General features: G+C 39.9%; 2 protein-coding genes across 3 annotated transcripts in view; one reads left to right on the top strand and one right to left on the bottom strand.

Annotated features, from left to right (window-relative positions):
• The first annotated feature begins 18,577 nt into the window (after positions 1 to 18,577).
• The window catches only part of LOC128733626 (palmitoyltransferase app), a 60,838-nt gene continuing 51,723 nt past the window's right edge, over positions 18,578 to 27,692 (top strand). The window contains exon 1 of one of the 2 annotated variants that reach the window (XM_053827349.1): positions 18,578 to 18,846. The gene's annotated coding sequence lies outside the window, so the exon portion shown is untranslated. Of the gene's footprint in view, positions 19,358 to 27,692 lie in introns of both variants that reach the window. The other variant, XM_053827348.1, reaches the window with a different exon arrangement.
• Positions 21,792 to 23,539, bottom strand: LOC128736048 (uncharacterized). Its single transcript, XM_053830531.1, has 3 exons — positions 23,463 to 23,539; positions 22,129 to 23,288; positions 21,792 to 22,069 (listed from the first exon to the last, which is right to left on the bottom strand). Exons 1-3 carry the CDS (start codon positions 23,537 to 23,539, stop codon positions 21,792 to 21,794), a joined length of 1,515 nt encoding a protein of 504 aa, XP_053686506.1.

Here is a 27,692-nt window from a genome sequence, read left to right as displayed (position 1 = left end):
TAAAGTTTTCTTGAATAAATTTCATCAATTTTTATTAACCTTCGGTTACTCACGCTGTTGCATTTTGTACAACACATGTAGGTTTTTGAATGCCATATTGTTATAAAGTTACAAATCGCTGTTCAACTAACGTATATCCTTCAATTAACTTGTTATGAGTAAAACGTCATAATTATTCAATGCATTAATACTTTAAATTGTTGGGAAAATAGATCAGCATAAACTGAAATCCCTTGGGCATGGCATAACCTTGAGGATTGCTTAACTGCAACCAGGTCCCAGGGCTGGTCTGTATCTTTACACAAATGGAAGATGCACACTAGTGATGCCAAATGTGGTGAAGCCTACCAAAAGTATTTTTGAATCAATTTATTTGGCAGAACGTTCAAAATGGTAGCAAGACGTTCGAAGATTCGATTTACGAATCTTAATTTATATACATACTAGCTGACCCGACAAACTTCGTATTGCCACAAATTAACCTGTGTTGTACATAAATCATGAATCTCGGATGATCTTTGTCACTTCTCGAGTTTTGCAAGCCCCCCAGTGGGTGGCGCTTCCGACGGCGGGTCACCGGCAACACTCGCGACCGGCTCGTCCTGAATGATCTAGTGTTACTATAGATAGTTTTTGTGGTCTTGTTATTGATTAATGTTTTATGGAAGAGTCTCGAATTTCTCGAGTTGGATTAGTTTTTGAGTTTCGCAAAAATTTCTGTTTTATTTGTATGAGAGTCCATATCCCCCTACCACAGGGGTGAGAGGTCTCTAACTATCATAAAATAAATTCAAGACTCAAAAATCTCCTACATGCTAAATTTGGTTCCATTTGCTTGATTAGTACTCAAATTATAAGGAAATTTGTATTTCATTTGTATGGGAGCCCACCCTCTTAAAAGGGAAAGGGGTCGTAATACACCACAGAAAAAAAATTCTGCCATCTAAAACTCTCACATGCCAAATATGGTTCCATTTGCTTGATTAGTTCTCGAATTATGAGGAAATTTGTATTTCATTTGTGTAGAAGCCCTCCCTCTTGAAGTGTGGAAGGATCCTAATTCACCGTAGAAAATATTTTTGCCTCCAAAAACCTCCACATGCCGAATTTGGTTCTATTTGCTTGATTAGTTCTCGAGTTATGGGGAAATTTGTATTTCATTTGTATTGGAGCCCCCCCTCCTAATGTGGGAAGAGGTCCTAATTCATCACAGAAAAAATTCTTGCCTCCAAAAACACCTACACGCCAAATTTGGTTCCATTTGCTGGATTAGTTCTCGAGTTATGAGGAAATTTGTATTTCGTTTGTATAGGACCCCCCCTCCTAAAGTGGAGAGGGGTCCCAATTCATCATTGAAAAAAAAATTGTCTCCAAAAACACACACATGCCAAATTTGGTTCAATTCGCTTGATTAGTTCTCGAGTTATGAGGAAATTTGTATTTCATTTGTACAGGAGCCCCTCCTCTTAAAGTGGGGAGGGGTCCTAATTCACCATAGAAAATTTTCTTGCTCTCGAAAACCTTCACATGCCAAAGTTGGTTCCATTTGCTTGATTAGTTCTCGAGTTATGAGGAAATTTGTATGGAAGCCCCCCCTCTTAAAGGGGAGAGGAGTTACAATTCCCCTTATAAAGAGGGAGGGGTCTCAATTTACCATAGAATAAATTCTTGTCACCGAAAACACCCACATGCCAAATTTGGTTCTATTTGCTTGATTAGTTCTCGAGTTATGCAGAAATTTGTATTTCATTTGTATAGGAGCCCCCCCTCCTAAAGTGGGGAGAGGTTCTTATTCATCATAGAAAACATTCTTGCCTCCAAAAACACCTACATTTTTTCATTTTCATTTTTATTTATTTATCCATCTGGCCAAGTAGGCCTCCATGAATTTACTTGGATGGGGAAAAGCCTTTTTGAAAAAATCTAACATAGACTCTCAAAAAGGCATAAAAACCCCATCTTCTTTTGAACGTTTACAATAAGTGTTTACATATATCACAAGGTTCACAGACATTTCTAATATACAAATTCACAAAACTTATAAGCTAAATAATCTTCTTAATCTATTTTTAAAACTAACACTGGTCATGGAAAAGTCAAAATATAAATAACATTTATTGAAAACTTCACACATCGCCCTTACGGGTTCGTTCTGTCCATATTCAGTGCGCTGGTATTGTAGTCTTAAAAATTCCCATGATCTCAGGTTTCTGGGCGGAATGTTAATGCCAATTTGTGCAAGGATAAAAGAGGAGTCGATCTCGCCTGTCAGTAATTTTCCCACAAAAACTGCTCTACATATGTCTCTTCGTTTAGCTAGGGTATCCATATCTAGCAAACGACAGCGTTCAACGTATGGCGGTAATTCTATTGGGTTTCGCCACGGTAAGCTTCTCAATGCATAACGCAGAAATCTTGTTGATTGAATTGCTTCAATCCTGTTTGACCAAACAGCTGTGTATGGACTCCAAACAGCGGCTGACGCTTCCAGTATGGAACGAACAAGGGCAAAATACAGTGCTCGTAAACAATATGGGTAAAATAGAAAAAACTGATTTTACAAATTCATATACAATGAATAAGATTTTTCTATCTTCGCTGAATAGATAGAAGGTTTCTGTATTCAACAAAATTTCTTGTAATATTGCTCTTTGCATTGAAAGTTGGATTTTGAACACACTTGTCCAGTCACACATTTTGTAGGTGAGAAAAGTTGCCAAAATTTCGTGGGAAAAAACCATGAATCTTGGTTGATTTCTATTTAAATTCTAATGCTTACGTAGAGTTGTTATCGACGCAAAGAATAATATAAAAATAGTTTCTAAATACATAATTCCACGCATAATTCATAACTTGAATAAATATGCAGCATATATGAAATAAATGAAAAATTAAATACTATTTGCTTTCCCTACAACTGGTACTGGCGCCACTGCTAAATCAAATGTCAGCTCAGATGGGAGAGTTGTAATGATGGGAAATGTCGGTCAAAATCTATAACGATTATTGATAAAGTTTCGTACGATTATTGATAAAGTTTCGTTATCGTTAATAATTAATAACGATAATATGGCAATATAAGCAAAAATACGTAAGAAATAGAACAAAAATGTTAAAATAATAACAAATCAAGAAGAAGATTTCACTTTAAACCCTCCAATTTTTGATATTCTTCCATGACGATAAAGTTTGATGGTATTATCGATATAAGATTACTAGCGATATTATCAGTAGCACACTTTTCATCACAGTTTTGAAGGTTGCACTTAATAACTGTGCAGTCCAATTGAGTGTGAAGAGCGCAATAATATGTTCTAAAATTTTGCAGAACGCATCAATGTATTATATTGAAACTGAGGAATTTTTTTTTATTTCACTTTTAGGGGGATTAATCAACATTTAAATTGCACCAGATGATAGAACTTTCAATTTCAAGATTTCTTCCGAAGGTTCCATAAACCTAAAACCAAGTTTTCCCAGTCAAAATTCTAGTGCGCATGTCTTTTTGGCTTTGGGCCATTGTGCGCGCGAGTAACCGTGTTACAAAAGTTGGCGCGAGTGTTGGAGGGTGAATATCTTTTGATCGACAAAACCGATTCTTCTGAAATTTTGCAGATATATTTGCAGCATTAAAATCTCTAATTTGATGCCAAAATAATTCAAACTAGATAAATTATCTTAGATGAAATCGTTATAAATTGTTGTAAATTTTAATGTGGTGTATTCAATTGCTCATAACTTTCAAATTAAACGTCCAATCAAAAAACAAATCAATAGTGATCTATAAGGTTACGTTACCTTTCAAATGAGACTAATAACGCTTAAATCGGTTTAGTCATCTCTAAGAAACAGGCGATAATTATTACCTTGTCGAAACAGGTTTTTTAAGCATAACTTTTAAACTACTCGTCTGTTTTCAATAAAATTTACCCGAAAAATTTAGTGTTAACAAGAGCTTTCATTCGATACCAAGATCGTTGAAATCGATCATTTGGTTCCGGAGAAAATCGTGTCACGCAATTTTCACTTTTTTACTTATAACTTTTAAACGAAATGTCGGACCTCGAAACAATTTAATATTGATATAGTAGGCAATAATACCTTTCAAACAAAAGTAATAGCAGCAAACAAATCGGTTCAGCCATCTCCGAGAAACAGGCGATAGAAAAGTTGCGCACCGCACACACACACACACACTCACACACTCACACACACACACACTCACACACACACACACACTCACACACACACACACACTCACACACACACACACACTCACACACACACACACACACACACACACACACACACACACACACACACACACACACACACACACACACACACACACACACACACACACACACACACACACACACACACACACACACACACACACACACACACACACACACACACACACACACACACACACACACACACACACACACACACACACACACACACACACACACACACACACACACACACACACACACACACACACACACACACACACACACACACACACACACACACACACACACACACACACACACACACACACAGAGACATTGCTCAAATCGTCGAACCCTATCGATTGGTATATGTGACTTGGCCCTCTGGGCCTCAGATCAATTTCGTGTTTTTCGACCAATTTTTAAACCTTTGTTATAGTATAACAAATGTAACAAAGGTAAAAATGAAACGCGATATTTTTATTTTGCCGTAAACATTATCGAACGCGATATTTTTAATTTCGGATAACTTTAATTCGGATAAGTAAGCTAATAAAAATGCATGGGTTTTTTCGGGAATTGAACCCGCCACCTTCTAGTCCATACCCAGATAACACAAAAATCGTAATAGAAAGTTCACATTAAATCGTTTTCATGTCAATTTCACATTGGAATTGTATAATGATTAGAGTATGTCAAATCGAAGTGAACAATAAGTTGTTTTGCAGTGGTGCGTGTCTTCATATACAATTCATGACTGTGAATTATAAAGCCGGATAGACTATTGCAATATTTGATTATATCTTAATCATATATTCAGGAGTATTTGGTTGCGTGTTATAAAAACTGCACAAAATAGAATTACAAATAGTTGTCAAAATTTTCGCACGTATATCGCCTCCACTTTGGTACATATATGTTCTTATATGGCGTGAAATATAACTTTTTCGTTCAGATATGATTTCGTATACCTCAGTTGCAATCGAGATATACAAACCAAATGGTTTACTGGGCATGAATCATGACTACCATGATTGCTTTGAGTGTGTTAGTAAATAGGTCTTAATGGCTCTTTAGTTGCCATTTTTTAAATGTAGTACAGTAAATTCGCTAGGATAAATGTTTATTTCCCAAGTACCCAAGTAATCACAAACATTAACGCATAACCCCATATTAGCTGTAGCTCGGCAGCGCTAATACCAGACAGCGGTATATCAGCAATTCGCATGGTTATAACACTTCTGGCTTTAGTTTTCAGAAGGTCGCATAATGCATGCAAAAGGGTTGATTATGCGACCTTTTGAAAACTAAAGCCAGACTTGTATAAACATCGTCAATGCGTTTAAGCATTACCGTAAATCAGCATTATTTGCGTATATAATGCTACAATATGTAGCTTACCACGGGGCGATTCACTTCAAGTTTATTAAATATATATAATATATTTATGCATATTTACATACTTTTCTCAAGTAACCAGTGAGAACTTATCACTAGTCCTTTGACAACATTGTATAAGCATACAGAACTATGAATAAAAGCTTAATTTTGTTTATATACTTCTGTAGAACTCACATAATGCTAAAAAGGCGAAATAGCGGGCAATTAAAATGCTACGCCACTAGCATTCAATAAACATTATTAGTGTTTGTTTGAGGCTTAATCGAAACGTCATTTTGTCTACATTATCGACGTATCGAAAAAGTATCGAGTGCATATCGTTTGCTTGTTATGGAAAATAAAAATAGATTCGGTCGAGATTTAAAAAACTAAATCAAGCGAATTTTTTTACTGCATCTCAAAAGGAGCAGGATAAAAAGAACCATTTTTTGAAATGCTAAATATAATGTTACCACCTAGACAGGGCTCGAACCGGGAGTTAGTCATGCAACTTCATTCGCTTCCTTGCACCTTTGCTATCTAAACCATAGCGGACGTGATTGAGCGAGTTGAAATTAGTCGTATTTAAATCTTGGTGATATTCCCTCTCATATCATAGCTACTTGTCCTGCATTACCAATAGGGTAGAAAAAGACGGCATCCGTTAGGTAGAGGAGGGCACGAATAGTGACCGTAGACGTAGAGCAAAACAAGAAGAAGTCAAGACAAGCCGTTTATCAACACTTACGGCTCGTTTTTAATGCAATTAACAAATTGCATTATATTGTTAAGTTATATGCGCATATATTTCTTTCTGTAATGCCAATTTCTGATTGGCTGATGGGTGACGAACAACCGTTGACTGGAAAATATAAGAACGCGGTATCGCTTTCAGTGTTGCTGAAACTCATTAGTGAGAATCAGGGGTGGTACGATCACTTTGACTCAATTTGGATTCATTTGACAGTACCGTCTTAACGGAGCAAAATACGACATAGTTACATAAGGGACATTTGTAGAAGAGGTGATTATCTATAATTTTGCTGAAAAAAGTTTTGCTGTATCTTTTGTAGTCACGGCGGTACAATGCTAGTATCTTATTAGTGACTAAATGAACGTTTATTTAGTCACTGATGAGTTACTAGTGTTGGTGCACCGTAACTACAAAAGATACAGCAAAACTTTGTTCAAAAAATTGTAGATTTGAACTAGTTCTACAAATGTCCCATATATAACATTATTATATTTGGCAAGGCTAAGACGGTACTATCAAATGAATCAAAATTGAGTCAAAGTGATCGAACCATCCCTGGTGAGAATACGACAATAAGTTATTATTTCCGAATTTGCTTCCGAATGCTTGGATCTACATTAGTTTTGTTTGTACACGAATTTTAATTTTCAAAATGAAATGCAAAACATGATTTTGTTCGCATAAACTGTGGAGCATTGCTTAAGGTACCAGTACACTGTTTGCTGAATCATCCAATATTTGATTTATTTCATCAAATAAATTTGAAAACCCGTGTACTGACCCAACCAAATATTCGAACAAATTTTATTTTTCAAAATGTCGCCGAGCTTTTACAATAAAATTTGGCGGTTTGTAAAACAGTGTAATATGCGAATCAAATTAAATTTGTTTTCGTAACTGTCGTGTCCGTCGGTTATTTCCAACCGAGCCCTCCGGAATACGGAACAACGTCCGTCAAAGTCTACGTTCGTCCAAAAACTGACTTGTTTAGAGCATGCTATATCATGCCACAGTATGCGTAAGTCTCATATTGAACGATTCATTTCTCTCCTTGTCTCTCATCGTTCGTATGACGGTATTCTTCCTATGCAAGGGGTTTCAGTTACACTCAAGTAAATAATTCAGTTTCATTAGATTTGTTTTACGCTGATTCATCTAACTCGGCTCGTTCCCTACATTCACCCCCTCCTCTATTCTTCTGATTAATTGACCAAAAAAAATCTTATGACCATCATCATTTTTGACATCCGCATCGTTTTAATCATTACCACTATCAATTTCGTCATTACCATTATAATTACCATTACCATCATCATAATTAAAATCGTTAACATAATTAAAATCGTTAACATAATTAAAATTATCAACATCATTAAAACGTTCAAAATCATCATTCACGCCATCGAAATAATTAAAATCAACATCTATATCAACATCTTTATCAAATAGTCATCATCATCTAAACCGTCAACATTATCCACGACTTCAAAATCATCAGCATCATCAAAATGATCAAAATGATTATCATCCAGGTCAACAAAACTAACATCATTGAAATAACCAAATCGTCAATATCGTCTACATATTTTTCGACATTACCATCATCATTTACGTCATTATCACTATCATTTTTATCGTCATCATTTTCTATCATCAATACTATCATTGTCGTCATTACCATTATCATTTTCGTTATTACCCTCATCATTTTCGTCATTACCATTGCTATTTTGGCATTACCATCGTCATTTTCGTAATTAGCATCGCTTTCGTTTCGTCTTTACAATCATCTCTTTCATCAGATTCGTCATTGCCATCATCATTTACTTCATTTCTATCTTTATATTCGTCATTACAGCCATCACATACGTCAGATTCGATATTACCATAATCATTTACCTCATTTTCATCATCACTTTAGTCATTATTATAATTATTTTCTTCATTGCAATCCTTACTTTTAATATCACCAGAATCAGTTTTGTCATTACCATAATTATTTCCGTCATTGCAATCATCATTTTCATTATCAACTCTCAGGGAAACCTTCGCACACAAGCGATTTTCTACAGGCCAGATCAAACTACGTATATCAGCGTGTTTCAGTAAACTATTCTATTTCTACCTTCCTAGCGGCACGCGAATCACACACAAAGCATATGCAAAAAGTCGCCCTTACAGAGGCAGCTAAAAAATAACCAGATGCGCACAAGCATCTTTTCAATTTTCTCAAATAGACCTTTGCCAGACGCCTAATTCGCGCACACCAGCGTATTCCAATAATAGTAAGACGCACACAAGCGAGTTACAAAAATCCCTCTCAGCGGAGCTATCGGACACAAACGATTACGCACAGCCTTCCCAGAGGCGATCAAACTACGCATACCAGCGTGTTTCAGTAAACCATTCTGCCTTCCCGGAGGCACGCGAATCATAATCGCAAATCACACGCAAAAAATACGCATGTGCAAAAAGTCGCCCTCACAGAGGCAGTTCAAAAACCAGCCAGATGCGCACAAGCATCTTTTCAATTTTCTCAAATAGACCTTTGCCAGACGCCACTAATTCGCGCACACCAGCGTATAGTAAGACGCACACAAGCGAGTTACTAAAAATCCCTCTCAGGGGATCTATCGTACACAAACGATTTCGCACAGCCTTCCCAGAGGCGATCAAACTACGCATACCAGCGTGTTTCAGTAAACCATTCTGCCTTCCCGGAGGCACGCGAATCATACACAAAGCATATACAAAAAGTCGCCCTTACAGAAGCAGCTAAAAAATAACCAGATGCGCACAAGCATCTTTTCAACTTTCTCAGATGAACTTTGCCAGACGCTACTAATACGCGCACACCAGCGTATGCCAATAAAGTCTGGCGCACACAAGCGAGTTACTAAAAGTCCCACTCAGGGGAGCTTTCGTACACAAACGATGTCGCACAGCCTTCTCAGAGGCGATCAAACTACGCATACCAGCGTGTTTCAATAGACAATTCTGCCAAAGTCCCTCTCAGGGGAGCTATTGTACACAAATGATTTCGCACAGCCTTCTCAGAGGCGATCAAACAACGCATACCAGCGTGTTTCAGCACGCGAATCACACACAAAGCATATGCAAAAAGTCGCCCTTACAGAAGCAGCTAAAAAATAACCAGATGCGCACAAGCATCTTTTCAACTTTCTCAGATGAACTTTGCCAGACGCTACTAATACGCGCACACCAGCGTATGCCAATAAAGTCTGGCGCACACAAGCGAGTTACTAAAAGTCCCACTCAGGGGAGCTTTCGTACACAAACGATTTCGCACAGCCTTCTCAGAGGCGATCAAACTACACATACCAGCGTGTTTCAGTAAACCATTCTGCCTTCCCGGAGGCACGCGAATCATAATCGCAAATCACACGCAAAAAATACGCATGTGCAAAAAGTCGCCCTCACAGAGGCAGTTCAAAAACCAGCCAGATGCGCACAAGCATCTTTTCAATTTTCTCAAATAGACCTTTGCCAGACGCCACTAATTCGCGCACACCAGCGTATAGTAAGACGCACACAAGCGAGTTACTAAAAATCCCTCTCAGGGGAGCTATCGTACACAAACGATTTCGCACAGCCTTCCCAGAGGCGATCAAACTACGCATACCAGCGTGTTTCAGTAAACCATTCTACCTTCCCGGAGGCACGCGAATCATACACGCGAAGTATATGCCAAAAGTAGCCCTCACAGAGGCAGCTAAAAAATAACCAGATGCGCACAAGCATCTTTTCAACTTTCTCAGATGGACGTTTGCCAGACGCCACTAATACGCGCACATCAGCGTATTCCAATCATTCCAATAGTCAGACGCGCTCAAGCGAGATGCTAAAAGTCCCTCTCAGGGGAGCTATCGCATACAAACAAATTTACGCTGCCTTCCCAGAGGCGATCAAACAACGCATACCAGCGTGTTTTAGTAAACTATTCTGCCTTCCCAGAGGCACGCGAATCATACACACAAGTATGTACAAAAAATAGCCCTCACAGAGGCAGTTCGGCAAACAACCAGATGCGCACAAGCATCTTTTTAAATTTTCTGGAATAGGCGTTTACCAGACGCCACTATATATATTCAATTTACTATACTCACTATTTGGGAGCACTACGCCAATGTCGTGTCCGTCGGTTATTTCCAACCGAGCCCTCCGGAATACGGAACAACGTCCGTCAAAGTCTACGTTCGTCCAAAAACTGACTTGTTTAGAGCATGCTATATCATGCCACAGTATGCGTAAGTCTCATATTGAACGATTCATTTCTCTCCTTGTCTCTCATCGTTCGTATGACGGTATTCTTCCTATGCAAGGGGTTTCAGTTACACTCAAGTAAATAATTCAGTTTCATTAGATTTGTTTTACGCTGATTCATCTAACTCGGCTCGTTCCCTACAGTAACATTTTGCACTGTTCGCCGGTTTCTTTGCTTGAAACTTATCAAAAAAGCTCGCAATGTTTATTATTTGAACTGCTGTCAAAATCGAATTTGGTACAGGAAAAATCATGCAGAAAGGAAGTTTTGCAAAGGAAATGACACTGGAATAAATCAGGACATTATTAAATCAATAGTGAAAAGTTAAAAAGATTATGAATAATGAGGAAATCACTTTATAGACCTGTTTTTCGAACATGATTTGTTTAACGGGAAATTAGCAGTCATTAACTTTTCGTCGGAGAGCTCAATTTTGGAAGCAGTTTTTGGACCCAGTAGCAGGGGTCTGGTTGTAAAAATATAAATACTGCCTTCTTCTTGCCAATCTGAACACAGCGAATATATTTTAATGAACAGAATTTTTGTTTCAAACAAAAAAACTGCTTTTGAAATTGGCAGAATCGATGACGACTAAAATTAGGCACTACCACGTATATAATACTACATATGTGAAACATTATTCTAGTAAATCTAGTAAATAAATAGTCAGCATGTAAACGTTCATTTCAGGATCGAAAGGCTACATTCTGTTTCTGTTAACATGGATAATTTACTAGAAAATATGAACAATAATTGTATGCATATCCACCTTTTCGCGCGCTTAATGGCGGCTAATGGGTACAGTTTTCGACAATGTTTATTTGCTCACATATGCTTGAAAGTTCTACAACAACAACTAAGGCTGGAAATATCAACTTGCCAAAGGCATGCTAACGTTCTCCGAAAATTGTATCCACTAGCCGTCATTACGCACGCGAATAGGTGGATAGCTGTGTGACATTCAATTTTATTCTGGTTTTGTGTGTCGCAAGTAGTGCGTTGTAATCGCACAGTGATGCGCTATCCAGCTTTTTACACCATCTGCCATAATAACGGACGGTATCAGGATTGCTAATGTGCGACTAATACAGTGGTTTGTGTGCATCGTGAAAAATTTTTCGCAGCGAAAAAAAATTGGAGATGCAAACAAACCGCATAGAGTAAGGAGGGGTAAAAGTACGATGCGGGTAAAAGTGCGATTCAATGATTTATCAGTGCGGATTCCGAGTAAATTGACTACATTGGCATGGATGGGTGAGTACTTTGACAGCTTAAATCCATCATAAACATTTGTTGTTTACGAATCATAGTTGCTGAGTTATGGGTAAAAGTTATTTTAGAACGGTTTTGATGTAATATTTCTTTGTATGGCAAATACGATATCAACAGGAGGATATTACTTATTCACAAATTGTAACAGCGTTTTACATCACTCAGATATCTCTCTTGAAATTGCGGTGAGAAGAATTTACAAAATATATGTTGCTTTTCCATAATTTAATCAAACCCCGTCAAGCGCCTAGCGGGGCAAAAGTTCGATTTATTGACGGGGTAAAAGTTCGATTCATGAATCGAGAATCTAACTAATTTTACTGACGGGACGACGACACTATGCAAGTCCTTGCGACTTGTAAGGTACTGCGGGCGACGCTGCTCGTCCGTCAGCGTTATAGCCGCGATTTTCAACGGGGTTGTTCGGGGAAAGGAGTTCTAGTTCTATCACGGAGCGAAAAAATTCGTTTGTTTCAAACGAAATTTTTATAACAACCTAAAAATATTTTTGTTTCGGAACGAAATTCTATTTGAATCAAGAAAATAACAGTTTCGCTTTTCCATAATTTAATCAAACCCCGCCAAGCGCCTAGCGGAGTAAAGGTGCGACTCACGGACGGGGCAAAAATGTATAGCTTATATACAGCTTTTGGCACTATATTACAGATACTAGAAATGGAAGATCTGCAGAAAACTGTGTTCTACAGATGTTGGTCGAAGGAAAACAATGTTTTTCCGCTGATGAAACATAAAACAAACGTTTGGGAAAGTTTCGATCTGTCGGAGGCTGCAATACACCAGCGAGAAATAGGAAAGGTGTAAATTGAGAATATTCCTTACCGAAACATACCGCAGATTGACGATAATATTGTTTTGTTAGCTACTGCTGTGCTAATTTCATGGATTCGAGCTTCGCACTTTTGCCCCGCGGTAATCGAACTTTTACCCCGCTAGTGGGGTAAAAGTGCGAATCAGCACTTGTTCAGAAGAATGAAGAATTTATTTTCAATAACACTATTATTCCAGATGATTTATAGTTGAATGTAAAGACATTGAGTTGCTGCATCACTGTAAAATATATTTTGTTGTTGTTCTTCTTTATATCTCGCGAAAATTGATGACAACTTCAAACATCGCACTTATGCCCCGCCCTACTCTATACGTTTTCGCGGCGAACTGTGCGTGCGGTAAATGTCAGCAATCTCTATAATACGTACTAGTACTTCGTAAGCTATGTACATTACAGCAAAAATTAGACTGCAAAAATGAAATACTGCGGAAAAATAATGTCCCAAATTTATGCATGCACCCAACATTCATTTTTCTTGAATAGTAGGGGTATAGATTACCGGATAATAAGCGCTTGATTATCTGTTATTCAACAGAACTGTTTGTTGGATATATCTGGCATCTGCTTACGACCTTTTGAAAAGTTGGTACCGAACTTATTATATACCAAGCAATACCTTTATGTAAAGAGCATTTTACGTGACAAAACGACATGCTGACTTGCTGATATTGATGTTGCGCTTTCCTTTCATATTTCGTTAAATTATTCGATTAATCGAACGATTAATGGTGATTATTCGCATTTTTTTATCTTATTTAAACTTATCGATTAATGAATTACTCGTGCCGGCAGTATTGGATTACAAATTATTCGATTATTCCATGCTGTAATCGATTAATCGAGCGATTACCGGACATTACTAAATGTAGAAATTGAATTTACACTCAAGTCGCTTTTTACGCGAAGGATACGTCCCGCGTAAATCAAAAACGCGTAAATTCCGAAAACCGCGTAAATGCTGAAGACCGCGTAAATTCCGAAAGCCGAAAAAACCGCGTAAATTCCGAAAGCCGCGTAAAAAACCGCGTAAATTCCGAAAACCGCGTAAAAAACCGCGTAAATTCCGAAAATCGCGTAAAAATACTCGCGTAAAAAGCGACTTATATATGTATACTAGCTGACCCGACAAACTTCGAATTGCCACAAATTAACCTGTGTTGTACATAAATCATAAATCTCGGATGATCTTTGTCACAATCTCGAGTTTTGCAAGCCCCTCAGTGGGCGGCGCTTCCGACGGCGGGTCACCGGCAACACTCGCGACCGTCTCGTCCTGAATGATCTAGTGTTACTATAGATAGTTTTTGTGGTCTTGTATTGACTACTGTTTTATGGAAACGTCTCGAATTTCTCGAGTTCGATTAGTTTTTGAGTTTCGCAAAAATTTCTGTTTTATTTGTATGAGAGTCCATATCCCCCTACCACAGGGGTGAAAGCCCAGATAACACAAAATCGTAATAGAAAGTTCACATTAAATCGTTTTCATGTCAATTTCACATTGGAATTGTATAATGATTAGAGTATGTCAAATCGAAGTGAACATTAAGTTGTTTTGCAGTCGTGCGTGTCCTCATATACAATTCATGACTGTGAATTATAAAGCAGTATAGACAATTGCAATATTTGATTATATCTTAATCATATATTCAGGAGTATTTAGTTGCGTGTTATAAAAACTACGCAAAATAGAATTACAAATAGTTGTCAAAATTTTCGCACGTATATCGCCTCCACTTTGGTACATATATGTTCTTATATGGCGTGAAATATAACTTTTTCGTTCAGATATGATTTCGTACATCTCAGTTGCAATCGAGATATACAAACCAAATGGTTTACTGGGAGGTCTCTAAGTATCGTAAAATAAATTCAAGACTCCAAAATCTCCCACATGCTAAATTTGGTTCCATTTGCTTGATTAGTTCTCAAGTTATAAGGAAATTTGAATTTCATTTGTATGGGAGCTCCCCTCTTAAAAGGGGAAGGGGTCGTAATTCACCATAGAAAAAATTTCTGCCATCTAAAATTCCCACATGCTAAATTTGGTTCCATTTGATTGATTAGTTCTCGAGATAAGAGGAAATTTGCATTTCATTTGTATGGAAGCCCACCCTCTTAAAGGGGAGATGGGCCATAACTCGCTTTCTAAAGAAGAGAGGGGTCTCAATTCACCATAGAAAAAAATCTTGCGTCCAAAACCACTTACATGTCAAATTTGGTTCCATTTGCATGATTAGTTCTCGAGTTATGAGGAAATTTGTTTTTCATTTGTATAGGAGGCCCCCCCTCCTCTTAAAGTGGGGAAATCCATAGAAAATATACCATAGAAAATATTCTTGCCTACAAAAACACCCACATGATAAATTTGGTTCCATTTTTTCCATTGGTTCTAGAGTTATGAGGAAATTTGTATTTCGTTTGTATGGGAGCCCCCCCTCTTAAAAAGGTAAGGGGTCCTAATTCATCATAGATAAAATGGTTGCCTCCAAAAACACCCACATGGCAAATATGGTTCCATTTGCTTGATTAGTTCTCGAATTATGAGGAAAATTGTATTTCATTTGTGTTGAAGCACCCCCTCTTAAAGTTGGTACGGGTCCTAATTCACCATAGAAAATATTTTTGCCTCCAGAAACCTCCACATGCCAAATTTGGTTCTATTTGCTTGATTAGTTCTCGAGTTATGAGGAAATTTGAATTTCATTTGTATAGGAGCCCCCCCTCCTAAAGTGGGTAGGGGTCCCAATTAATCATAGAAAAAATTTTTGTCTCCAAAAACACCCACGTGCCAAATTTGGTTCCATTTGCTTGATTAGTTCTCGAATTATGAGGAAATTTGTATTTCGTTTGTATAGGAGCCCCCCTCTTAAAGTTGGGAGGGGTCCTAATTCACCATAGAAAATATTCTTGCCCTCGAAAACTTTCACATGCCAAATTTGGTTTCATTTGCTTGATTATTTCTCGAGTTATGAGGAAATTTGTATTTCGTTTGTATAGGAGCCCCCCCTCTTAAAATGGGGAGGGGTTCTAATTCACCATAGAAAATATTCATGCCCTAGAAAACTTTCACATGCCAAATTTGGTTCCATTTGCTTGATTAATTCTCGAGTTATGAGGAAATTTGCATTTCATTTGTATAGGAGCCCCCCTTCCTAAAGTGGGAAGGGGTCCCAATTCATCATAGAAAAAAATTTTGTCTCCGAAAACACCCACGTGCCAAATTTTGTTCCATTTGCTTGATTAGTTCTCGAGTTATGAGGAAATTTGTATTTCGTTTGTATAGGAGCCCCCCCCTCTTAAAGTGGGGAGGGGTCCTTATTCACCATAGAAAATATTCTTGCCCTCGAAAACTTCCACATGCCAAATTTTGTTCCATTTGCTTGATTAGTTTTTCAGTTATGAGGAAATTTGCATTTCATGTGTATAGGATCCCCTCCTCCTAAAACGGGGAGGGGTCCTAATTCATCATAGAAAAAATTGTTGTCTCCAAAAACACCCACATGCCAAATTTGGTTCCATTTGCTTAATTACTTCTCGAGTTAAGAGGAAAATTGTGTTTCTTTGGTACAGCCCCCCCCTCTTAAAGAGGGGAGGGGTCCTAATTTACTATAGAAAATATTCTTGCCATCGAAAACCTGCACATGCCAAATTTGGTTCCATTTGCTTGATTAGTTCTCGAGTTATGAGGAAATTTGTATGGAAGCCCCCCCTTTTAAAGAGGAGAGGAGTTATAATTCCCCTTATAAAGAGGGGAGGGGCCTCAATTTACCATAGAATAAATTCTTGTCACCGAAAACACCCACATGCCAAATTTTGTTCTATTTGCTTGATTAGTTGTCGAGTTATGCAGAAATTTGTGTTTCATTTGTATGGGAGCCCCCCCTCTTAGTGGGGGGAGGGGTTTCTAACCATCACTAAAACCTTTCCTGGCCCCAAAAAACCTCTACATGCATATTTTCATGCCGATTGGTTCAGTAGTGTTCGATTCTATAAGGAACATACGGACAGACAGACAGACAGACAGAAATCCTTCTTTATAGGTATAGATATAAATTGCATATTTTCATACCGCAGTAATTTGTATTAATTATTTTTAATTAATAATAATGACTGTATTAAACGTGTTTAAAAAAATTAAAATGGCTTTCAGCTTCCTGTTAAATGAATAGCCTCACTTTCCGAGCGTACTTTTTTTGCGTATTTGATCTGTTTGATCTGCACAGAAATCTGCTGGCGCAAACATTTTCGGGCCGAATGTATTTGATAATCTCACGAATTTCATGCTGTTTTGCAAACAGTGTATACTGGCCCCACAAAATATGTCAAAATTTATTTGATTTTGTAACACGGGTAACGTCTCAGATCGAATTTTTGACATCAAATTTGACAAACAGTGTACTGGGCAAGACAAATATGTCTGTCAAATACCAAAATTTGCCCAAATTCTGACAGGAAGAAAATTTGACGATAAAGCAAACAGTGTACTGGTACCTTTACTTTTGGGAAGACATGTCGCCACTCTGTATATAGTCACTCTATAGCATACAGATTCTGTACCAATGAGCTTTAAAAATGTGTGGCAGATGAAGACATATTTGATGGTATTAGTATAAGCGAAAAATCAGAAAACGACGTCAAACTACAAAAACAAACCGCATCGGACAATGAAGTATTCCACCACGCACACATATGAAGATTTTTTGACATTAGCTGAGGCCCTCGCTGAGGCTGTTTGCAGTAGGAGTAATATCAACAACATCAAATTCCAAACTCCCGGATCCTCTCCTCCACTCTTTGCTCCCCTCTCACTCCTACATAAGCGATCCTCAGCAAATGTCATTCTCGTTGGTGACGAAACCGCAAATTACTTCATGGGGTTTGTTTTTGGAGTTTGACGTCACACTTCATCGTGATTGGACGATTTACAATTCCACCCACACCATGATGAAATTTCTTCATTGCACTAACACCACTTAACCAACATTGGCACACCTGTATGTATCACATTGATGCTGTAAGCGGGGTACGCTGCTGAAAAGTAAAGCCTGGTATCGACCTGAAAAGAAATGGGCAAAAAGATAGGCCAAGAAATGCTAAAGAAAAGATTTTCCGTTTGCGATTTCTATACCGGTATGGACCTCACAAGAAATATTGTTTCATTTTCAGATGGCGCAGTTTTACATGCAAGTGAATTGAAACGTCACTTTTCCGTACGGAATAATATCCGGCGCAATTTTTACCACAAGAAAAAATGACAGATAATTGGTTGCCTTGCAGTTGTCAAAATTTCTTCGGTAAATAGTAAGATTTTTTCTTGAGCTGTTTTCTTTTCAGCTGGATACTAGGCTTAATGGGTAAAAAGATAGGACAAGAAATGCTCAAGAAATCGATTTCGTTTACGATTTCTTAAGCAGTACGCACTTCATAAGAAATATTATTTCACGTTCAGATGGCGCAGTTTTACATGCAGGTGAATTAAAACGTCACTTTTCCGTACGGAATAATATCCGGCGCAATTATTACCACAAGAAAAAATGACAGGTGGTTGCTTGCATTGGAGTTGTCAAAATTTCTTCGGTAAATAGCAAGATTTTTTCTTGAGCTGTTTTATTTTCAGCAGCGTACCCCGCTGTACAGGCGATTTGTTTCAAATATCTGTTAAACCTGTTAAACACAAAATAATCTGTGCATGTGGCAACCCTGACTCGGCATCGGTTGTTCGGCACTCGAGACTCGACAGCCAGTCAGTCGCTTCGTAAAACTCGTGGCGTGTGGTTGGTTTTTTGTTTTATTTCGTGTTGTTTACCTATCAAATGCATGGAAACATTTTCTATGTGTAATAATTAATTTCTCTCAAAAGTTTAGTATTGTGCTACAATTATTTCTGTAAAGCATATCGTCATTATTCGAAAGGCATTGTTGATCAGGCATGTTGGAACAATATTCGTTTTCTCTGAAAGGAAAGTGATGAAATTTTACAGCACTGAACTGAAGTCGAAATAGTAACGAGCTAGTTGAAGGATAAACGATAAGTTTTTGGAGAGCATTCCTGTGGCAGTGTGACTGTGTGAGTGATTTTTATATGCAAGCATGCTTCTAGCGAAATGTCCAAGCAAGACAAATACTTGAAAATTAAAAAAAAAACCCGAATCTGTTTTGAAAGTGTCTTTGATTTGATCAACTTGTAGGGTGTTGTCATCACGTCCAAAAAATAGCTAATCAGAACAATTTATGAATTATTTCATTGTTAACAAAGTGTATCGAGAGTGCGGTTGAATATATCAGAAGTATTTCGAAAAAAAGGCTTGAAAACGCTATTTAATTTGGTCAATAATTATTGTTGCTACTGGAGAAAAATGGTTTTGTATTCTGCCACTGCTTTGCGACGTATTAGGTGTAGTGCAATAGGACATAATTGAAAATGGTTTAAGTTAATTTTGGTACAAGTGATGATCGATCTTCTCTACAAACTGAAAAAATCTAATTGAATAATTTTTCTGAATATTTTCGTCCACTCTACCATTGCAAATGTAATCAGCATCGAAAATTTGCTGAGTGAAAACAACCTGTAAAGGGTCGTAAGTATTAACACACTTTTTATTTTTTTTAATGACTGCATCTTTTAGATATTTTTTCGTAATTTTGTAAGTATTGACTGACGCTCGAATGTCTTACAATGTGTGTAATCTAAAGTGCAGATTCAAATGTGCTAGGTAGATGTATAATTGGAATCTAGAATTGGACATTGGATAATTTGTAGTCGAACAAAGTCTGAAACAATGAATTTTGGTTTTACATTTTGTTAATGCTCTGTTTCTTCTGTTTAGCGTTTTTAGCATTTCTCTTTAAGTTTGCATACATCTTTCCTTTTTCCTTTGACTTTTGATCATTCATCCTTGCTTCCTCAATATCAACCTTTCTAGCAGTGACAGGTAACTTATCGCTAATATTCCAACCAAACATTAACTCGGCAGGTGAATAATTTGTTATTGAATTAGAAGTCGCTCGATACGCGTGCAAAAAATTTTGGAGATCTGCTTTCCAGTTCCTACCGATAGTAGTACTAATTTTAAGACTCTTTAATAAAGTGCGGTTTTGCCTTTCTACGAGTCCGTTTTGGAAAGCTGCATATGGAACTGCATGTTTTATAATTATATTGTTAGTTTTACAAAATTTTGAAAATTCCGCAGACGCAAATGGTTGTCCATTGTCGCAAATTATCATTTCTGGGTACCGAAAACGAGTAAAAATTTCTCGTAATCTAGTTATAGTGACTTGAGCTGTTATGGAATAGCCACTTCTACGTATCGAGAAAAATAATCTGTAACCACGAGCAAATGGTTATTATTTGGTATTTCGGTGAAATCTACTGCAATTTTTATCCATGGTTTTTCCGGCATTTCTGTTCTTGTGATAGGATGAGCATTTGGTTCAGAAACTTAAACATATCCATGGCAATTCTGAACGAAACGTTCTATCATCTCATCCATTTTATTATTATTATTTTATTATTTTATTGATTAAAATTCATCTGACAAAAATTGTCTTAATGAAAAATAAAACGAACACAGGATCATGATAGTCTTCTCATAAAAACATGCAATGGAACGTTAAAGTCAAAAATGCTGTAAGCGAGATTGAATGCACTGGCAATGGCACGGATTGGCTCATTTTTTCCGTATTGTCGACTACGAGCTGCGAGGTGTAAATAGTTACGTTGACGTATAACTCTCTCTGGAGCATAGAAGTAAAACTGCCCGAGTAGTTCAGGCGAATCGACTTCCGAAGTGATGATCTTAGCAGCAAAGAGAGCTTGTGCGATGAATCTTCTCCGTTCTAGGGTATCAATTCCAAGTAGCCGACAGCGATCAGTGTAGGAAGGCAGGTTCGTTGTTCGTAGCATCACGCCATGGTAGCCAACGAAGTGCGTAGCGAACAAACCTTTTTTGTACTCGCTCGAATCTAGCAATCCAACACGCTTGGTATGGACACCATACCACACTACTAAACTCAAGAACTGAGCGGACTAGTGCACAATACAACGCCCGTAGGCACAGCGGGTCGCGAAAGTCTTCGGAGATATTGAATATAAAACCAAGTTGTCTGTTGGCTTTCGTCAGAATGTCGTTGTAGTGAGGTTTGAAGGTCAACTCAAGGTTGAAGTCTGTGTCCGGCAATTGAATAAGTAAACATGATCGGTTTCTGTCTACGGTGAAAGGTTATCACATTGCATTTGTTGATACTAAGTGTCAAAAAATTCCGGGAGCACCAACTCTGCATACGATCTACACTTAGTTGCAAGTAGCCGCAATCATTTGTACTGTTGATGTTGTATATTTTGACGTCGTCGGCGTAAAACAGGCGGCAACCAAATGGCAGTATGACAGAAAGTTCGTTGATAAATAACGAGAACAAAAGTGGCCCAAGGTTACTGCCCTGGGGGACACCCGAAACATTCGTAAACACTTCGGAACTAGAAGCTCCGATCTTAACGCGAAGCGATCGGTTTATCAGATAGGATCTGAACCAGGCGACTAAGGATCTGTTGACTCCAAGTTTTTCTAGTTTCCTTAACAGTATTTCGTGATCCACTCGATCAAATGCTGCCTTGAGATCAGTGTAGACAGCATCAACTTGTCCACCGTTGTCCATTGTGCGAACGCATAGTGATGCAAATTCGGTCAAATTTGTCGCAACAGACCGCTTGGGATAGAATCCATGCTGAGCAGTTGAAATGTAGTTCTTACATGAGCAGAAAAGCGCCTCATTGATAATAATCTCAAAAACTTTAGAACAGCAGCATAAGAAGGTGATGCCTCTGTAATTCCGAACATCTATCTTATCACCTTTCTTGTGAACAGGGAACATAAATGAGGATTTCCATAGTTCAGGAAATTTGTTTTCTTGCAGTGACCTGTTAAACAGTTTTGTAAGTGGAGTAACTAACACCTCCGAGCACAACTTTAGAATGGACGCTGGAATGCCATCGGGACCAGTAGCATAAGAAAGCTTTCACTTTTGGAGTGCAGACATTACGATTTGTTCACTAATGTGAAATGGACGGAACTCAAAAGTATCACTAGGACAGTCGTTGATGGCAATGGCGACTTGTGCAGGTGAGGCAGAACGTTCGTTGAACGAATTCCTAAAGTATTGGACGAAAAGATCGCACTTCTCAAGTTCAGAGTTAGCAACTTGTTCCCCAAGGTGAACCGACATTGGCAGACCAGCCTCTTTTTCTTGGAATTTACGAAATGCCAAAATCGCTTTGGATTCCTGCACAGAGATGCCTGTGTGCGGAGAACATAGCGTTGGTACAGAAATCTATTCAGTTTCTTGTAGTCGTTACTCGCACGGTTGAATTCCTGTTTTGTAAGGTGAGAACGATTCCGGCAGTATCTTCGTAGAGCTCTAGCCCTCAGCCGTTTTAGTCTGCGTAGGCGATTGTTCGACCAAGGAGGTTTTAAAGGCGGGTGGGTGTCGGGTACAAATTCACTAATTAGATTTACGATTGTTCGCTGGAAATAATCGACGGCGTCGTCAATACATGTAGCAGAGTTTATTGTCTGCCAGTCAACGGGAGAGATAGCGGATCTGATTCCATCATGATCAGCTCGGCGAAAGTCCGGTGTACCATCATTCCCGAAGGCAGACTCAAAAATGATCGGCGTTGGGAGATTCAACAGGACGTCCAAAGCAGGATGGTCTGCGTCGAGAGTGATCAAAGGCTCAATTGCTTCCGAAACGGTGCAGACTGGCGTTGCGGCCTCGTTACTCAAGACTAAATCAAGAAATCTTGCATTTTTGTTGGCAATACCATTGACTTGCATCAATCCATGTAGGGCAAAACCGTCGATAAGTGTAGAGCTGGCAGCAGATAAAACCATTAGGGAGTCGACCTGGAAAGACCCGTCGCTCGACTTGCACCACCGGAGCTGAGGTTGATTATAGTCCCCAAACTGCAGAGCATAGTCACTGAGGTCCAAGTTGGAGAAAACAGCACCGATAGGGTCCACGTGCTCATGAATGCTGTTAATATCGTTACGTCGATCCGGGGGCAAATAGATGACACCCACACTCACAACTCGACGAGGCGTAGCGATTCTGACCCATAGCTGCTCTATAGCATTGGACACAGGCGTTGGATCGATATAACTGTTCCATCGAGTTGAAACAGCGATCAGAACACCCCCGCCACGGGTTTTTCTACTGTTCAAGGGGTTACGATCGGTGCGATGGACAGCAAAGCCATTGCCGAACAGTTGCGCACTGTACAAACATTCGTCCAGCCATGTCTCGGTCAACACAACAACATCGTAGTCGCAGTCGCTAGCAGCCAAAAAGAACGGGTCTACCTTTGTCCGTAATCCTCGCACGTTCTGATAGTAACAACGCATGGGACGGTTATCGTCCACATCGCTAGATGCAACAGCTGCATTGTTCGGCTCTAATGTTGAGGTACCAGTTCTGCGTCGTCCATGGAAGGCAGGAGCGTTGGGGTTTAGTGGCCTAGAAGCGCAGAGCGGATCAGTGGTGCGATGCGGGCTTGAAAGTTCGTACTTGCCATGAATGTAATGTTGAAAACTCCGTTCCCCGCAACCGCACGTAGGACCAGGACGACTGTTGAACGCAGGCCGGAAAGGCGCGACTACGGCGGGGGGGGGGGGGGTCAGGAGTTCCCACAATGCTAAAATCGGTGCATCCCGGTAGCTGCCGGAGTAGTGGTGGAGCTGGAGCAAGGTCGGAGACGGCATTAACATTTCTATCCAGATGGAACCCATTGACGTTAGAATTCAGTAGGCTGGAAGCGCAGAGCGGGTCAGTGGTGAGTTGCGAACTAACAAATTTGTACTTGCCATGAAAGCAATTTCTGAAACCCCGTTCCCCAGAGCCGCACGTAGGACCAGGGTGGCTGTTGAACGCAGGCAGGATAGGCGCGACTACGGCGGGGGGGTCAGGAGTTCCCAAAGTGCTAGAATCGGTGCATCCCGGTAACCCGCGGCGTAACGATGGAGCTGGAGCAAAATCAAGGACTGAACGGTCCGTTGTATCTAGGCGGACTCCATTTGCGAAGAGCCCGGTTCGGTGTTGGCGGATAAAAAATCGCCAACCGGGGTTACCTCAATACGAGGAGTAGTCAGCAACGAATGATTGTTAGCCGGAGCCCAATAACTTTTGGAATTCGGGTTATCAAATTCCCGAAAAGCAATACCGTTTGGCCAAGTACCTGGATCCAGTGCGACACTGCGATATTTTTTATCCAGACCAGTTTTGAAGGAGATGAAGTTCATCGCATTTAGGTCGGCATCCTTCTTCAGAAGAGGGATCACTTTGATAGGATCCTCACACTGTAAGCAGTCCCGAACCAATTCAGTAACGGTCTCGGACTTTACACTAGGGTGAAAACGAGACATGTACAGCCAAAAGAGCTCCTTTGGGGGAGGAACAGTCAGTACGGTCAGTGAAGTGGTGGACTTGGTGCCGATGAGGGGCGGCAAGCTAGTCATCACACGCTCTTCACGACGACGTTTTAGTGGCGGTTCCCGTAACGTTATTTTAGAAGATAGTGGCGTCGACGCTGTCTCGGTGACCTTCTTAGAAAGCTGCTGCATTTGTTTACTATTAACCGAACCGAAAAAGCTTCTTTAAGCTCACTAATGGCTACATCGATGGCTGGCTTTTGGACCACCATACCATAAGGTCGCCATTCACCGCCAGCTCCATTTACCGCTCATTTCAAACAAAAAATGCTTATATCTTTTTAAAATGGTTCATTATTGTAAAAACTACTGACAAACAATAATTTTGTATGTTTATTGAAACGAATTAAACATAAATTTCCACTATATTCATAAAATCTCATTTCCAAAATAAATAATCTTTATAGTGAGGAGCGAAAAATACCATTTTGATCGCGTTTTTATTAAGATCGAGTGCAAATGACTAAATTAATTATTGGCTCAAGCGAACTTGTTGCTTTGGTTATTTAGAAACTATTCTTAAATAAATCAACAGTATTTATATTAGCGTTCTATTCTGCTATAAATGCCAAACCCAAAACAAGGGTCAAGACGCGGGTGTTATTTATTTGGCAACAGTAAAAAATATGAGCGGTAAATGGCACCCATGTGGGCGGTGAATGGGTCACCATATTTTAAGCGAGCGGTAAAAAGGGTTTATGAGATTGCATTACTTTTTTTTAAAGTCACTATTATGAAATATTTAGAAGCTAAGTAAACTTTTCTTATAAACACTATTGTTTTCTGTATCTTATGATGCAAATTGGGTTTCGATGGAGCTCAACTTAGATTTGCTATGGACAAACTAAGCTAGAATCGTTTTTAAATGAGCGGTAGATGGCGACCATACGGTACCTTAGCACGCAATCGTCTCTTCATGGAAGATATTACCAAGTGCGGTTCATGCGCCAATTCTAATGCCCATTTATGAAGAACTCTCGGAATTATAATCCGCTGATCTTTAAAACCAGATTTCCATCAGTACTTAGATTGGTTGGTAACTTTTTATACCTCAAAAGGGTTTTCGGGCAACGTCTCGCAACCTTTGAATCAACTTCTGCAGTTCATTCAGATTCTTCTTTAGTTGTTGTGGAAAGTTCTTCAATAGACACTGCCTTGGGACATGAATCAGATGCTACCATGCGGATTATCATTTCACATTCTTCAGTTCACATCATCAAAGCTAAGGCCAGTATCAACGCCTGATTGGCATAATCTTGAAAGTTTACTTAGTTACTTACTTATGTGTCCATGTCCGCCGGTTCAGCAAAACAAAGGGATGCCGCCATGGCTTTTACCTGTCGCCAGGACAGGTGCTCGTCTACAGCCCGGATGTCGTTGGCTAAGCTCCGTCGCCATGAGCTTCTGGGTCTGCCTCTTTTACGCTGTCCTTGTGGATTCCAGTCGAGTGCTTCTCTGCAAACCTCGTTCTCTCCTTTCCTCAAGGTGTGTCCGATCCACTTCCACCTACGTTCACGAATTTCTGTGGCTATCGGCCGTTGATGACACCGATGATGGAGTTCCTCATTGGATATCCAATTATCAGGCCACCAGGCACGAATAATGTATCGCAGGCACCGGTTAATGAATACCTGCAGCTTTTGCGTTGTCTCCGCTGAGACGCACCACGTTTCGCAGGCATACAACAGTACGGATTTAACGTTTGAATGAAAGATTCGGGTTTTCGTACGTAGAGTGATCTGGTTTGAGCGCCAAATGTTTCGCAGACCTGCAAAGGCACCCCTGGACTTCCTGATCCGTGTGGCTATATCAGTCTTGGTACCACCATCGGGCGTTGTTTGGCTACCAAGATATTGAAAGGCGTCTACCTGCTCAACTTGTTGTCCCGCTACTGTGAAGTTGGAGGAATTGTCAGTGTTCACTACCATAGACTTAATGTTCGCTACATTGACTGAGACCTGCTGTCTGGGAGCTATCGGAAAGGTCATCTAACTTGCTCTGCATATCGTTTCGGCGTTGTGCGAGCAAGACAATGTCGTCGGCTAGGTCGAGGTCATTTAGCTGCTCCATCGTTAGAAGATTCCAAGGCAATCCTCGATTTGGTCTACTGTCAATTGCTCCAACTAATATCTCATCCATAACGATGAGAAACAGAAGCGGTGATAAAATGCAGCCCTGTCTCACCCCAGCAGTAACCCTCATGGGGTCGGACAAGACGCCGTCGTGCAAAACCTTGCACGAAAACGCCTCGTACTGAGCCTCGATGAGATGGACTAGCCTATCTGGAACTCCTCTACGCCTAAGTGCGCCCCAGATGTTTTCGTGATTGAGTCGGTCGAACGCCTTTTCGAAGTCAACGAACACCAGCAGAAGAGAGTCCTGGAATTCGATGATCTGTTCCAATATAATGCGGAGCGTTGTGATATGGTCTACACATGATCGGCCAGCATGGAATCCTGCTTGCTGCCGCCGGAGAGTAGCGTCGATCTTCTCCTGGATCCGGTTGAGGATTACCTTACAGAGTACTTTGAGAGTAATACAGAGCAACGTGATGCCACGCCAGTTACCGCATTCCGTTAGGTCTCCTTTCTTACGGACTTTGACCAATATGCCCTGCATCCAGTCCACCGGAAAAGTTGCGGTTTCCCAAATATTGCTGAAAAGCTGATGCATCATCTGGGCTGACAAAGATGGGTCAGCTTTGAGCATTTCGGCTGAAATACGATCTATCCCTGGCGCTCTATTGGATTCCATACTCTTGATGGCTGCTACAATTTTATCCAGCGATGGCGCCTCCGAGTTCACGCGATTGATTCGACGAACCGTAGGCGTCATACGCTGCTGGTTTTGTTGGTCTCTGACATTTGAAACTCGGAAGAGTTGTTCAAAATGTTCAGTCCATCGCTTAAGCTTTCTGTACGGTCAGTCAATAGCTGACCAGCTCTGTCCTTTAGCGGCATCTTTGAATTCATCCTGGCACCACTAAGGCGGCGAGAAATATCGTACAACGAACGGATATCACCATTGGCGGCTGCGGTTTCTCCTTGTTCGGCTAGGTAGTTAGTCCAGGCTCTCTTGTCCCGCCTACAAGCACGTTTAACAGCCCTCTCCAGTTTGGCGTATCGTTGACGGGCAGCTGTCTTAGCCGATCTGGTCCGCGCTCGCTCAATGCCGGCTTTCGCCTCTCTCCGCTCGTCGATCTTTCTCCAAGTTTCATCCGAAATACACTCCCTCCGCCCGCTGCGCGCTTTGCTGAGGGTTTCATCACTGGTCGTGATGAAGGCGTTCTTGATGCCGGTCCATTGCTCTTCGGCGGTTCCACCAGGTGGCAACTCCGAGACTCGAGATTCAAGTTGTTCGACAAAGGCCCTTTTCACCTCAGTATTCTCCAATCGGCGGACGTCGTAGCGTCTTGAAAGTGAAAGTGGAACTG

The sequence above is a fragment of the Sabethes cyaneus genome, chromosome 2 (assembly GCF_943734655.1).
Source record: "Sabethes cyaneus chromosome 2, idSabCyanKW18_F2, whole genome shotgun sequence".
In the NCBI taxonomy this organism is placed as follows: Eukaryota; Metazoa; Arthropoda; class Insecta; order Diptera; family Culicidae; genus Sabethes; species Sabethes cyaneus.
Note: the sequence above shows the minus strand (reverse complement) of the source record. Positions and strands in the feature narration are given on the sequence as shown.